The 13753-nt window shown below is 44.4% G+C and overlaps 1 protein-coding gene across 2 annotated transcripts in view; it reads left to right on the top strand.

The window, feature by feature from the left end:
• The window catches only part of LOC139576003 (netrin-1-like), a 42532-nt gene extending 30574 nt beyond the window's left edge, over positions 1–11958 (top strand). For both annotated transcript variants that reach the window (XM_071401566.1, XM_071401558.1), the window contains exons 5-7: positions 267–320; positions 3728–3802; positions 9243–11958. In XM_071401566.1, coding sequence (XP_071257667.1) covers positions 267–320; positions 3728–3802; positions 9243–9562 — 449 coding nt within the window. In that variant the 3' untranslated portion in view covers positions 9563–11958. The remainder of the gene's footprint in view (positions 1–266; positions 321–3727; positions 3803–9242) is intronic.
• The last annotated feature ends 1795 nt before the right edge of the window (positions 11959–13753 follow it).

Here is a 13753-nt window from a genome sequence, read left to right as displayed (position 1 = left end):
AACTCAAATGGGAAACTGGCTATTAATGTGTATTCCAAGCACAATCTCTGTGTTCTAATCAGCAATCAGTAACATGACAACCTCTTAAGGAATACCTGAGAGTATATCACCAATGCTCTGAGGTTCATTTAAGCCCCAAGGAAGGCGAGCAGGAAATTGAACTAAGACGTTCTAACAACTTTGCTCCTTTTTCCACATATGAAGCTGTCAAACTGAGTAGTGATGTGAAATGTCATTATATTTGTGCTGTGGTTTCTCTGTTGCAGAGATTCCAGTTGCATCGCCGACCTCCACCTATACCAGCTCTGAAGAGCCCTTAGGTGAGTTTGTGACACTGCTGAGCCATGTGGTATCCACAGGGTATGGCAATTACTAAAGCATAACATAACAAATGTATTGTATTTTAGTACGAGCACAATTCATATCATTCCACAGTTTCTATTTTTTATGTTTTTCTATTTCTACATCTTATTTGGGTTCAGGGCCACCTTCATAATTGTAGTATTTTAAGGGTCACCTTCATAATTGTAGTATTTTAAGGGTCACCTTCATAATTGTAGTATTTTAAGGGTCACCTTCATAATTCTAGTATTTTAAGGGTCACCTTCATAATTCTAGTATTTTAAGGGCCACCTTCATAATTCTAGTATTTTAAGGGTCACCTTCATAATTCTAGTATTTTAAGGGCCACCTTCATAATTCTAGTATTTTAAGGGTCACCTTCATAATTCTAGTATTTTAAGGGCCACCTTCATAATTGTAGTATTTTAAAGGCCACCTTCCATAATTGCAGTATTTAAGTGGATGTCTATGTGTCAGGAGATGTTCAATCCAGGTTTTTGGTCAGCTCTCTCTCCCGGCCTCCCATTCTGTATTCCCACTCAGCCTCCAGCCCATAATCTGATTGCATGCTTCATTTGCACCAGTTTGTTTTCCAATCATCTCTCGCTGCGCTGAGAGGGAAGAGAACCTTTGCTCACTTATTTACAGCCCTATTGTTGGAATGCACAGCTCTGAGTCTGCGTGCTATAGTGCAACACTGATTTGAAGTGACATACCACTGTAACATTTAGCTCATACTTTCAGTCACTGCTCAGTCCAAGCTTGTGAGGTAGATCCCCTGGCATGCGTGTGAGGAGAAAAAGAGAAACCTGGAGCAAAGTATTGGTCTCTAAAACCTGTTGCCTAAGCCAACTTGTTTTTGGTCCAACTTCTACTTAAATGGATACTAGCATGCCAGCAGATTCCCATAGACTTACAGTCATTGCTCTAATGCTAGTTAGCATTGGCTCGCAAAACTGCCTCTAACTTCCTTCTTACTGGACACAGAGACATTATTTGACTCTGGGGAAGTAGAAAAAGGGCCTCCTTGCCCAAATCCCGAAGTATTCCTTTAAATTGCCATGCATCTAAAACATATAGGTTCTGTCACTTTTGATCATTAACATGGGACTAACAGTGTGGCTCCACATATTTCACTGAGCTGAATGGCCAACCTGCTACATACGTTGGCGACCAGCTGCAATGGGGTTTGGAGTCTTGTCAGGAACCCCACACAGACACCACCCTCCAAATTAAGAGTGGTGTGGTCCCCAGGGACCCTGGAGAATGGTGGTGGCCCCGCTAGAGAGGCCACACAAAGGGGAAGTTTGTCCTCCCAGCGGGGGCCGGGGCCTTAATGAGAGCTGTGGGTGTGATGGCCAGTCCTGGGATTGTGCTGCTGGGCTAATGGGCAATGCCAGCTATCAAAGGGAGGTACGATGAAGGCCTCCAGGGGCCAGGGGGAGACAAATGGGCCCCCGCCCTAGCCACATTTAAATGGAAATCAGGCGTGGTCGATATGGACTCGTCAAATTAATTTACTTTGGGATTTCCCTTCCCTTTTTCATTTCTACACCCCCCCGAAAGCTGCCAGGCGTTTCACAAGAAACGTTTTCTCCACATACGTGCACTTGCTCCCCATCCCCCTGCATCCGCCCCAATCCGCCTTTTTGGGGGGAGTGCGTTTTTTTCTCGCTCCGCTGTTACCTGGGCAACCTCATTCACACAGAGTATAAAGGGAAAGAAAGGGGAGGACTGGACAGAGGGCTGGAAGAAATAATGAAGTTTGTCCATATTCAGGCAAACTGAAAGGTCCCCTCTCTCCTAACTGATCCCCCTTTCCCCCTGGCCGACCCCCCCCCCCCCCCATAAAAAAGCATGGGGCTTATTACACTGGGAGGGGGAGCAAAACCAGGAGATGTTCTGGTTCCAATTTGTGTCAGTCAGTGGGAAAGTGGGAACAAACGATTTCCATTTTCAGTTTGGCCTCTCGTCCCAGCCCCATCTCCCCCATTACAAAAGGTGCCTGGCACCCTGACAACACGACAGTCGGCGGACATCGATAAAGCCTCTTGGCACGCCTGCGAGCCTAGGTCAACACAGCCTGGTGTCAAAGGGATAGCACCAGACCCGAAAGCAATTAATCATAACTATGAGCTCTTTCTGGCCACTGGTTTACAGCAGGCTCCTCTCAGAGGCCACATAGAGATCGGCCACAGAGAGATCGGCCCCGGCCAACGTGAGAGTATTCTCTTTCTCGCCTTAAGTGGAATGGATACTGCTTAGGCCCCTGCTAATTTTTGTTAGGCTACTAGCTAACTTCCTTCAGTGACCTCCTTTTGTGAGTGACCTTCCCAACCCTGAGTGCTGACACAATGGATGCCAGGAATCTGACAGGCTAGAGATTCTGTGTGGAGAGGTTGGAGGAAGAGAGTGGGAGTGAGCTGACAATAGGATCTGTGTAAAGGTGTCCGCATGCTTCCCATCCTAAACTGTTCTGAAAAGTTTGTGCATATATACTGAGTGTACAAAACCATAGGCTGACCAGGTGAATCCAGGTGAAAGTTATGATCCCTTATTGATGTCACCTGTTAAATCCACTTCAATCAGTTTTTGTGCACTCAGTGTATTATGACATTTTGTGACGTTTTTGTTTGTTTTGGTCTTCGGTAAGGTTTTTTTCCCGGCTGTTCATGCACTCCACATTTTTTCTCGAGGCTATTGCAAGTTCGGTAGCCGAAGTCTACGCCCCTTCGTCGGTCATTGGTCAACAGTAGGGATTCTTCAATGAAGTGTTTGTCGACATTCAATGATAGATGACTCATTTTCATGCACATTTTGTTCACTTGAGAAATACTAAACCAAACATCTTAGTTAGATGTAAAATTGTGTGACTAAGATCTCCTCAGCAAAAACGTCTAAATGAATGACAGATTTCTTGAGTTATCTTAGATTTATTCAAACTATTTTTAGGAAGTGTATACTGGCTACGGCGCCACAAGATGGACAAATAGTACTATTGCCGCTTTTTCTAATTTTTCAAGCGAAGGTCTTATAAGGGAGTATGTGAGCACACTCGTTCGGTTCGCCTACTAGGCGCCAGCCGAACCGAAGCATGCGGAAGCCTTAAGCCTCCACCAGCTCCACAGGGACACCATAACACCATAACAAGAGACAGTGTACCATAAGTACACTAAAATGGCCTGGCAATAGATGTAAGCTTTCAATCCCTTACAGTGGGGGTAGAGTGTAGACCCTTGGATGTACCTAAAAGGCATTTATTAGATAACATAATTGAGGTCAGTCCGTAAACCATGGGAGAGAGAGAATAATTCAAATCTAGATGTTTGTGATATGTTGGCTGTGCTGTAACCTAATCCACCCATTATTTCACTCGCTTCCACAGACTGTGATTCTCACTGCAAGGCATCCAAGGGCAAGCTGAAGATCAACATGAAGAAGTACTGCAAGAAAGACTATGGTGAGTCCACTGTGCAGGAATTATATGCCCAGGCGTCGGCCAGCGGTCGAGGGTCAGATGTATTTATTAATCACAGGCATGCCCACTCCCAAGCCCCTCTCTGTGGCTTATTCAAGCTCCGAGGATTAGAGTCATTGCATCAAAGGGAAATGGTCTCGGAACTGAGCCCAGGGGACCCCGCTGATGGACAGGCCAACCAGTATTAGACTGAGGAGTGCTGCTTTCTGGGAAATAAGACATGATGGAATGATGGAATTCAAAAAATATATGTATTTCTTGAAGGTTGTGTTCAAAACCAGACAGCTTTAGACTGTGTTTGGGCAATGACGGTGTAAAGCACTAACAGATGTATCCAGTCTACTTAAACTTTGATTAGTTAGCATGGAAAACATATACATATTATTATCTATCATCTGTAAGCTAGCCACACCAAACCTATGTCTAACATATCCTAACATCCCTGCACTGACATACACTCATTACTATGTGAGATTCACTGGAGGTGGGGGGAGCTGGACAGAGAGAAGAGTGTTTGCTGGGGGCATCCTCACCGCAGGGCCTCTTCTTTTATCACCAAATATAGAGATCAGTGGCATCAGTGTCTGGGCAGAGAAACAAAGGGATTATTCAACTCTTACCTCTACATCTTGAGCTTATATCAGTTCCTCCACTCCAGCTGAAACTGTCCTCAGAGAGAGCTTGTGGCACGAGCCAGCCCCCCTGTTGGTTTGGAGAGCTGCAAAGCTCTGCTCTGCCAGGCTTTAGCTGGAACTATTTGGATTTGTTGTCCCACCTTGACGGATGTGTGTGTGTGTGTGTGTCTTAGGGGAGTTGTACCTCATAAAGAGAGGGCTCTGAGCTTCAGAGGGCCGCAGAACAAGCTCCCACTGCGTCCTCTCACAGTCCCTTTCAATTACAGCTAACGGACAATTTCCTCTCCCCTTCCACCTCCCTCTAAGCCCTGTGGATCTGCTCACCCTGGCCCCTGTCCATGGTCTAGGGCAATCCCTGCTCTCAGCCGCCAGCCTCAGTAGGGTCCAGTTTTATTGCTCCATGGTGAAAGGCTGGTGCACCCTGGGAGCATGAGGCTCTGGCGGGGATCTGGCCATTAGGAATTTTCAGCAAGACCCATATTAATAAAATTTGCCAAATCACACAACAAATATACTCTGTCATCAATGACTCCACAGGAGTTCATCTGCATCTGAAATACTTGTGATCAAATGTGCCATTACATGCACTGTAGATATCACAGCGTTACAGTAAGTGAATAATATGAAAACATTCACGTTCAAGCCAAATACAGGTATTTACATAGCTTGCTTTTTTAGAACGGTTTCACAAATGAAATAACTTCTGTAACTTGAAGCTAAAAGGACATTTGAGTTTGATGATTGATGATGCTGGACTTGTATCATTATATTCTGAATCAGCACCAAAAAACAGCACCACTAGATCTAAAAACAGAGCAGAAAGAATGAGAAGGGTGGGGGGTAATGTAAGAGAGACAGTAGTAGCAGTAGGAACAGTCCATGGATCATATCATAGGCCTCCTATATAGTGTTTCATTGTGCTGTCCCACCGTGTAGCCTCCATATCTCCATATGGAGAATGATTCCCTCGCCTCTGAGGGTTTTCCATTCCATTAATCACAGTAGTATTATGATGCAGATCTCCTATCAGCAGATTCATGTCTGCTAACCACCGTACAAATCTCCCCAACCGCAGCAGCAGCACAAACCCTGAGGCACGTCCAGCACTCTGCCAGCATTTGAGAACAGATCGTACTCCCTATAGCCAAATACCCACATACGTTTCCTTTATGAAAGACAATGCAAGATCTCTTAGACTCCTGGCATGAGACCTAACTGTACAGTAGGCCTATATCATATTGAATATTTTGGTCACCAATTCCTCTGTAGTTATAGCCATTATATTGGTGTTCAAATTGTTAAGCCTTTGATTGTTAGAATAGATTTGTTCATTCAAGACCGTATCGGCTATAATCAGGGTTTGGGGATAGTTCACCCATATTACAAAATGACACATTGGTTTCCTTACCCTGTAAGCAGTCTATTGACAAGGAATGACTACAATCCATACTTTGATGTAGTTTCCCTGGCACTGATTTTGACTTTCACTGTTCACATGATAATGTTTTAGCGTTTGTGGCACAAATCCCATTCAAGTCAAGTCAACTAAACCAAAGCATGGATTGCTGTGATACCTTGTCCATAGACTGCTTACAGGGTAAGGAAACCACTGTCATTTTTTTTATTTGGGTGAACTATCCTTTTAAGACTTAGTTCAGTGTTCTCTCTAATGAAACACATCCAGCTGCATTGGCCACACTGTTCCCCTTCATATCTGTCACATGTCCAAAAGCCAGATCATCAATCATAGTTCATCAATCAAACAGAGCGATACATCAGAGACTTTTAACAAAGTTTCAATGCATAAATGGCCAAATGTTCTTCTTTTCTCAATCAATATTGTGCAACACAGAGAGAGACAATAATGTGAGCTCCTTGTTTCAGTTCACCAGAAAACTGAACAGCCATCAGAATCCATATTTTAATTAATTTAATCTTGCTAGTCATCCATGAAAAGAACAGACAAATCTATAAATCACAAGACTGATTCATGAAAAGCAGAAGGTTGGTTTTTCAAGAGTTCATCAAAACAGCTGAGTGCAGATGATTCTCCTGTGGCTGAGCTGGGGCTGTATGAAGAGACCATTCCTCAGGAGGCTTTTCCTCTGCCTCAATCTAATTCATTTCTCAGGGCTGTCCCTGGGCCTTTGTGGGGTTCACAGTGTCTCTGTTCTTTGGGGCCACGACCCCCCTGTGTGAGTGGCGCTGCGGGCCTCCCGGGGTCGCGGGAAGAGGCCCCCTGTTTAAACACAGTGGTGCACTCTGCCGGCTCGGAGCATTCCACAGGGCGCAAACAGGTGGTAAATTAGGCTGACGCTGACGGATTGCCACCCCGGAGAGAAAGAAATATGTTGTGTTTATTCATTTTTGTTTTCCATCGCGGCCGTAGCTACGGCGACGGCAGCCACAAAGGGTTATATTCTGGGCTGACACCCCTCCAGCGGGGAGGACAATGAATCAAAGAGCTTTTGCAGACGTTCAGGGCCAGCGGTGAAAGGAAGGGTCACACAGCCCCGTCACCCAACGGTCCCTGTGAGCTCACCCTGGGGGCAGCAGGGTCCAGATCAGTCACTCAGTTGATAACCAGATGGGACAGGGGCCTCAGTATTGAAATTAAACACGCTCTAATTTGATTATAGCCCCCTTGTCGGCGGGTCAATCCCCAGCACACTGCTCAGAGAGGGAACCCAGCGGGAGGCTTGGCTGCCATTGTGTTATTAAACCCCTCTCTTTCTCCCTCTTCCTCCCTCTCTCTCTCTCTCCCTCTTCCTCTCATTCCCTCCCTCTGTGCTACCCTGCTAAGATGGTCCAAGTAGTACTGATGTACCATATTGTCTGCTAACAGAAAAACAGAAGTTTAGTTTCCTAGATCTCCATTCATGAGCTCAATTCAACACCAGCCCCATGGGCGCTTTGAACTTCATTGGGTGAGAAGCAGGACTGAAGCAATGTGCAGAGGTGTGAGAACTGAGCTGCTTGGTCTTTCCAGCTAACATCCATGATTAGTACTGCATACTTTGGTCCCCTCATGGACTGGAATCTCAGTCCAGTATAACAGTATTTTACTATCTGCTTAGAGAACTACCAATTTCCTGAGCGGCCCATAGAGTGACAGAGGGTTCTGCATTGGTGTCAGACAGCAGAGAGCTGAGTCTGGTCCATTCACCCGGGGAGCTCGCTAGCCAGTCGGTCAGTAAGAGCGACCCAGAGAGAAGAGGGCTATCTCTGCTGGATTCTCACGCTGCTCTTGGATGGGGCTCTGGGAGCAGAACCCGGATAGCTCATGAGGTCGGAACACATTCCGATTCTTCTGGAAGCCTCTCTGTGGCTGGGAAGATAAATAGTGGCCCACTCCACCCCCCCACACACCCTTTATGTGTTTGGATGAAGGAGTAGGCTCCAGCCCAGAGACACATTGTTAATGAATGGCAGGACTGTGAGAGCGTGCTCTACTCAGCCCAACAGGCCTCCTTTCTTCTGAAATTGTGTACAATTTGCTCACACTAGCAGGGCCCCCCTTCCTGTTCTCTTAGAACGTTCCAGGCTGTTATGGGGGACAATCGATGCGGCTCGCAATAGAGAGCGTTGGCATTCAGAGAGAGAGAGACAAGGAGAAAGAAAATACTTCCTGTGCTATTTTCAGCCACCTATATTTTTCTAACATTAGTCCACACACAAGTACGTGTGTGTATGTGTGTATGTGTCTGCGTGTGCATGTATGCATTTGTGTATGTGTGTGTATTTATTTGTGTGTTTGAAACATTTCACACCATCCACACACTGTTTCCCAAATTGGGTCAATTCAAACAATTGTGAGTGGAAACTATTCAGGTTGGTTCATTTCCCCCCTACTTTAGTCCAATCGTTAATAGCACATTCCCAGCTAAACCACTTCACCTCAAGCACAGATTAGCTCCTACCCCAGTGAGTTCAGTTGTTTTCCCCCTTGTTGCGATGACTGAGGCGTTTTTGCAATCAGAGTGATGAAGTAATGGTAGATTTATGTGACAGAGAAATCCATGCAGGGGAGAAAGGTTCAATGGCTACCAGGTCCAGGTTGCTCTAGCCCCGGGTTCTTAAGATGTGCAGCGTCCTGCTTAACAGCTGAAAGGCCATTCTATCAAAAGCACAGGAATGGCTTTGCTTCAGAGCTTCTACCTCAAACAGATGTGGTATTTCTTTAGTAAAGGTTGAATGCTGCACTTTCACTGTTGGACTTTCTGAGTTGAACCCAGTATACCCGCCACTTATTTTTCTCCAGGCTTGTCAGTTGAGGAAAGGAAAGCGTTTCTAAGGATACGTCCACAGCAGTCAAACATTACAGCCAGTCTCAGGGAGGTGCTCATTCAAATGTACTCAGCAGGCACCCATTGTCTTTACCCTGGGGAGCACTATGGCAACTGTTGCTGTAATACGGAGCATGCTAGCCAACACAACAAGGAGAGGTCAGGGGTCATGCCTGAGGGGAGGGACCAGGGGAACAATTCACACACACTGGGTCAGCAATTCCTGAATCATACTCAAACATTGGAGCAGTTATTGGAGCTATAGTAAAACAGGACATTTACAGCTGAGGGGTCACGCCCAGGCTAGTCTGGACCCCAGGAACAGAAACCCACAGGCTGCTATGGATTCCCTGCTTAGTTACCCTGTGTGTTATTAGGAGGATCTATGTTTTACTGTACATTCACTTTTAACTGGATCTCTTATACTCTTATAAGAGTTGCTTGCTTTATTGTGACATTTTCTTATTCCCCCTTCACTCCTTCTTCTCATTGGTCATCCAGCTGTCCAAGTGCACGTCCTCAAAGGAGACAAGGCAGGGGAGTGGTGGAAGTTTACCGTGAACATCATCTCTGTCTACAAGCAAGGTGAACAACGCATCCGGCGCGGTGACCAGCTCCTGTGGGTGCGTGCCAAGGACGTGGCCTGCAAGTGCCCCAAGATCAAGCTTGGCAGGAAGTACCTGCTGCTGGGCACGGATGATGACTCCCTCGGGCAGAGTGGCGTGGTGGCGGACAAGGGCAGCCTGCTCATCCCATGGAAGGACCTATGGGGCCGGAGACTGAGGAAGTTCCAACAGCGCGACAAGAGGGGCAAGTGTTAAGAGGAGCCAGAGAGGAGAGAAAGAGAGGGGGCTCACCTCCAGTCTGAGGAACACAGGAGGAGGAGAAAGAGAGGGGGCTCACCTCCAGTCTGAGGAACACAGGAGGAGGAGAAAGAAAGAGGAAACACCAGAGGGAGAGAGGAAAGAGGGAGAGGTGAAGTGAACAGAGAGAGAGGGAGAGAAAGTGACTGAGTGCTGCTGCTTTGAGTGGAAGCAAAAAGAGAATATTAGTTTTAGAAACATTTGTGTGAAGGAGCTCTTTTTACAGTTGTTGTTCTGTTTGTCCTTCAAGGTTTGTTTCATTGTGGAATTGCAGAGTTTGCACCTAATATTTCAGATAAGTTACTTATTTTTTGTTTTATTCGTGATACCATTATTTTTATATTTCCAGTTCATTTCTACAGAACATCAGAAAAAAATCTACTGTATCACATATGTGTTTAAAGAGGCTCTTTATATATATATATATATTGTGTAAAGTTGTTTCTAGCAAGCTGAGGTGGCACGGCATGGCTTAAGGGGAATCTCTCTCATGTTTAATGAGTGGCTCCTGCTTGCCAGGCCTTGTCAAGATAAACTGTGTAAACTGCTAAGAGTGTTAACACGTTAAATTGATAATTTAAACTAGGTTTTACTGTGGTTTCAGCGTATACTTGTAAAAACAAGCCAGCTATTGCCAGTTACCTTTCTTCTTTAAGAGCTCCTCATGTGGTTGTTACCTCATTATTACTGCTAACTATGTAATCAAAATGAAAGTGCCATGAAGAAGTTGCTCCTCAGATACTAGCATAGGGAAAGAGTCTGTTAAATGATACATTTCCTTGCCATCCTGACAGTGTGGTTGTGACCTCAGCAAAATAAAAGTACCAGTAGGCATGATATAATTATACAATATTTTTGTATTTAGACAGCACTCTGTTCTCAACTAGAAGAACTAAAATAGATGAGTTGACCGTGCACTTAATGTTTAGTCCTTTATTATTCAACAGTATTCAGAACATATAAGATATGTTCAGTGTTTAATGGCACCTTGCAGGATACAAACTAACATACTGTATGGTTTCAGAAAAATCAAAGAACTAATGTATGTCCATTCATGATTGTTCAAACTGAGATCACACATTTGACTGATTATGTGCTGCCTTTGGCCTTTGGTCCCGGAACCTAATGTCCACTGACTCTGTGTCATTGATTGATGCAATTGGTTTGCTATCCGGTTCACGTTTGTTAAAATACGAAGTACTGCTTGAACATTCCTTTGAGCATTGACCTGTTTCTGCTGGTAAAGGACTGATCGTGGGGTGGGGGGGACATTCTGATGTCTTCAACAGTGAATCACCTCATGTGGTTTGATAAGACCTATCAAAATGAACCTACGTTTTGTTAAAATAATAGATGCATGCTGACTACTTAGCTGACTAAGCTAACCAAATTGTGGATGACAATATGTACAGTATGTATATGCTGTATAAAGATAAAATGCATTATGTTGTAAAATAAACCTGTGGAGTGATGAAATATCACAGGAGTCAAGCTGTGTGATCAACACACTGTGTCCGCATCTGATTCTCACTTCACACCTTGCAGACATTCCATTTTCAAGACGTTACTTGGTTCTCAACAAAAGGGGTGACCGGCTGTTTAAATGTTATATAGCTGTATAGTTTGTTACTATTTTTTGTTAAACATTTACTAGATTTATGTCCATGTTTTATTAACCAGAGTTTTAAATACCATAGACTTAATAAATGGGTAGACAAATAAATGAAAAAGAGGCAGATTTCTCTTGTTTACAAGTTATGCATACCCAGGAGTGTATTTCAGCAGAGAGAAGCTTATCTACAACCTGTAATAAACATTCTCAAAAATAGTTGGGAAATACATAAACACACATAAATGCAAGGAGATGCACACCTGCACACACACATCCACACACCTTTTTTTACATATTTGTATTGACATTTTTATTGCAATCCATTTCAACTGTTCTTGTGCCAGTGCATCCATCTCTGGATCTACACATATCAAAGCTGTCAGTGGGTCCCCTCTGTAAAGTTAGACCAGTTTTCCACCCATTTGGAGAATGGTACTCAGTCATGACCAGATATCTGCTACAAAAATATATCTGAATGTTTCTTGTGTTCATACTTGGGCTTGTAAATGTTTAGCTTTGTCCATTGCAAAAGTTTGTGTAATGTCCTGTAATGCATACTAATATATTATGTTTATCACAAATGAATATATTTAATGACACATGAAACAATGTGGCTTTTGTTTTTGCCTGTTTTTATTTTTGGTTACTCTTTGCTTTGGATAATAGACGGCTGTAATGAAAAAGTAAAAGTCTGTAGCTATTGAACAGCCTAGTAAATCTGAAATAAAGCTCTGTAAAAGTACTTCTGGACTTTCTACTGTTTCTCATCATCTCATCTGTGTCTCATTGGTAGTTCTGTACTTCAGTGAGTCATTTGTGATTGACATGGGCTAAATGGTGTGGCCCAATAAGACCACAGTCTGTCATTACCCTATGAGACTGCATCAGCCTTTGTCTGTTTTCCTCCTGCAATAACAGTGAATTACAGTTGGGGAAATTAAATTAAACGTCAAGAGTGGTGCAGCGGTCTAAGGCACTGCAGACACCCTGGTTCGAATCCAGGCTGTATCACAACCGGCCGTGATTGGGAGTCCTATAGGGCAGCGCACAATTGGCCCAGCGTCGTCCGGGTTTGGCCGGTGTAGGCCGACATTGTAAACAAGATTTTGTTCTTAACTGACCGACCTAGTTAAATAATGGTTGAAAAAAATATATATAATAATAATCTAAACAGCACCAAGTTCCTAGTTAAAGGTCATTTCAGTACAGTCAGCACAGAGGGTGACTTCAGAAAACAGCAACACTAAGAGTTGTTCATTGAGTAAATGTATTCAACATTTATTAGACATTACCGCCCAAGAGCTCCAGTCATTTACAACAACACAAAGAAGTTAACTCAGCAATTCCTTATCATCATTGGTCTTAGATCCCTGAACTCTATAATATTCACAGACAATAAGTACTCGATATTAAGCTGATTATATCACTAAGCTTTTAGTTAATGCGCAGCACAGATGGAACTATGAGGTGGAGGCATTGTAGTCATTGGATGACATCCTAAACTCCATTCTCAACAATGTGTTCATGGCCAAAAGTAGCCCTGCTTTAACCATCATACAAATTACCCATCCCCAACTCAAGTCCTTAGTTAGTTTTTTGTCTGTTATGGGAGTTTGTAGCAACACTACAGTAGGATTGATTGGTCATAGGCTAGGCCTACTCAAGGGAAACACAATCCAAAATACTCCCAAGGATCCAACCAACCGCCCCTTTATAAAAGGCTGTGCTCTTCATTAGTGAAAGGGACCACAACCAATAACATGACTGGCCGACATGGCCATAAAACGATCCCAACTAACAAGCCTTAAAGATGGAGGAGAGAAAGACAGAGGATGAGGTCACTATGGATGAGTGTAAACTCATAATGCTCATTCAGACATAAGATGTGGTGTGTCTGGAGTTGCACAACAAGCCTCTTGCTCCTTTCTCTATGTGCTGCTATTGGTTTCTATTGGTTTTGCTGGCTGCCAGGATGACTGTTCTTACTATCCAAGCTCCAGGCCTCCTCCACAAAAACACAGTTCAGTCCTGAACACCCAAAACAACTCTTTCACTTCAGACTAAAACGTTCAGACTGTTTTATGATGTGCTCTCCCTCTATTCACTGTGTAATAGGGAGGGATGGGAAATGAGGTGAAAAGGGATCTGGGTGTGTGTGAGTCTCACTCTCAGTGTGAGAACAGGAGGATCTGGAGCAACACATGGCTCTACTCCAGGATGCAGAGAGAGAGGGCTGTGGAGTGACATTGGGAGGAGGAATGATTTCAACTCGCATGCAGGCAGTCTCCAGTAGACTGCAGCAGGGTGGGATTCCCACCTTTAGCCCTGTACATTCCATAAACATCCAGCCCAGGGCCAGGCACACTCCTGCCATTGTTTCCCTGTTAACAGGCTGCAGACTCCTCCGAAAACAAAGGCTTCCGCCAGCACGTCTGAGAGGGACCGAACTAACAGCATGACAGGACAGGGCTGGACAGTGTCCCTATGCCCCCCACTGGTCTACAACAGCCACTGACAGTAAATGGGGGAGCCTCCCA

Source organism: Salvelinus alpinus, chromosome 1 (genome assembly GCF_045679555.1).
Source record: "Salvelinus alpinus chromosome 1, SLU_Salpinus.1, whole genome shotgun sequence".
Taxonomy (NCBI): domain Eukaryota; kingdom Metazoa; phylum Chordata; class Actinopteri; order Salmoniformes; family Salmonidae; genus Salvelinus; species Salvelinus alpinus.
The sequence above is the reverse complement of the archived record's forward strand: the minus strand, read 5'-3'. Positions and strand labels throughout refer to the sequence as shown.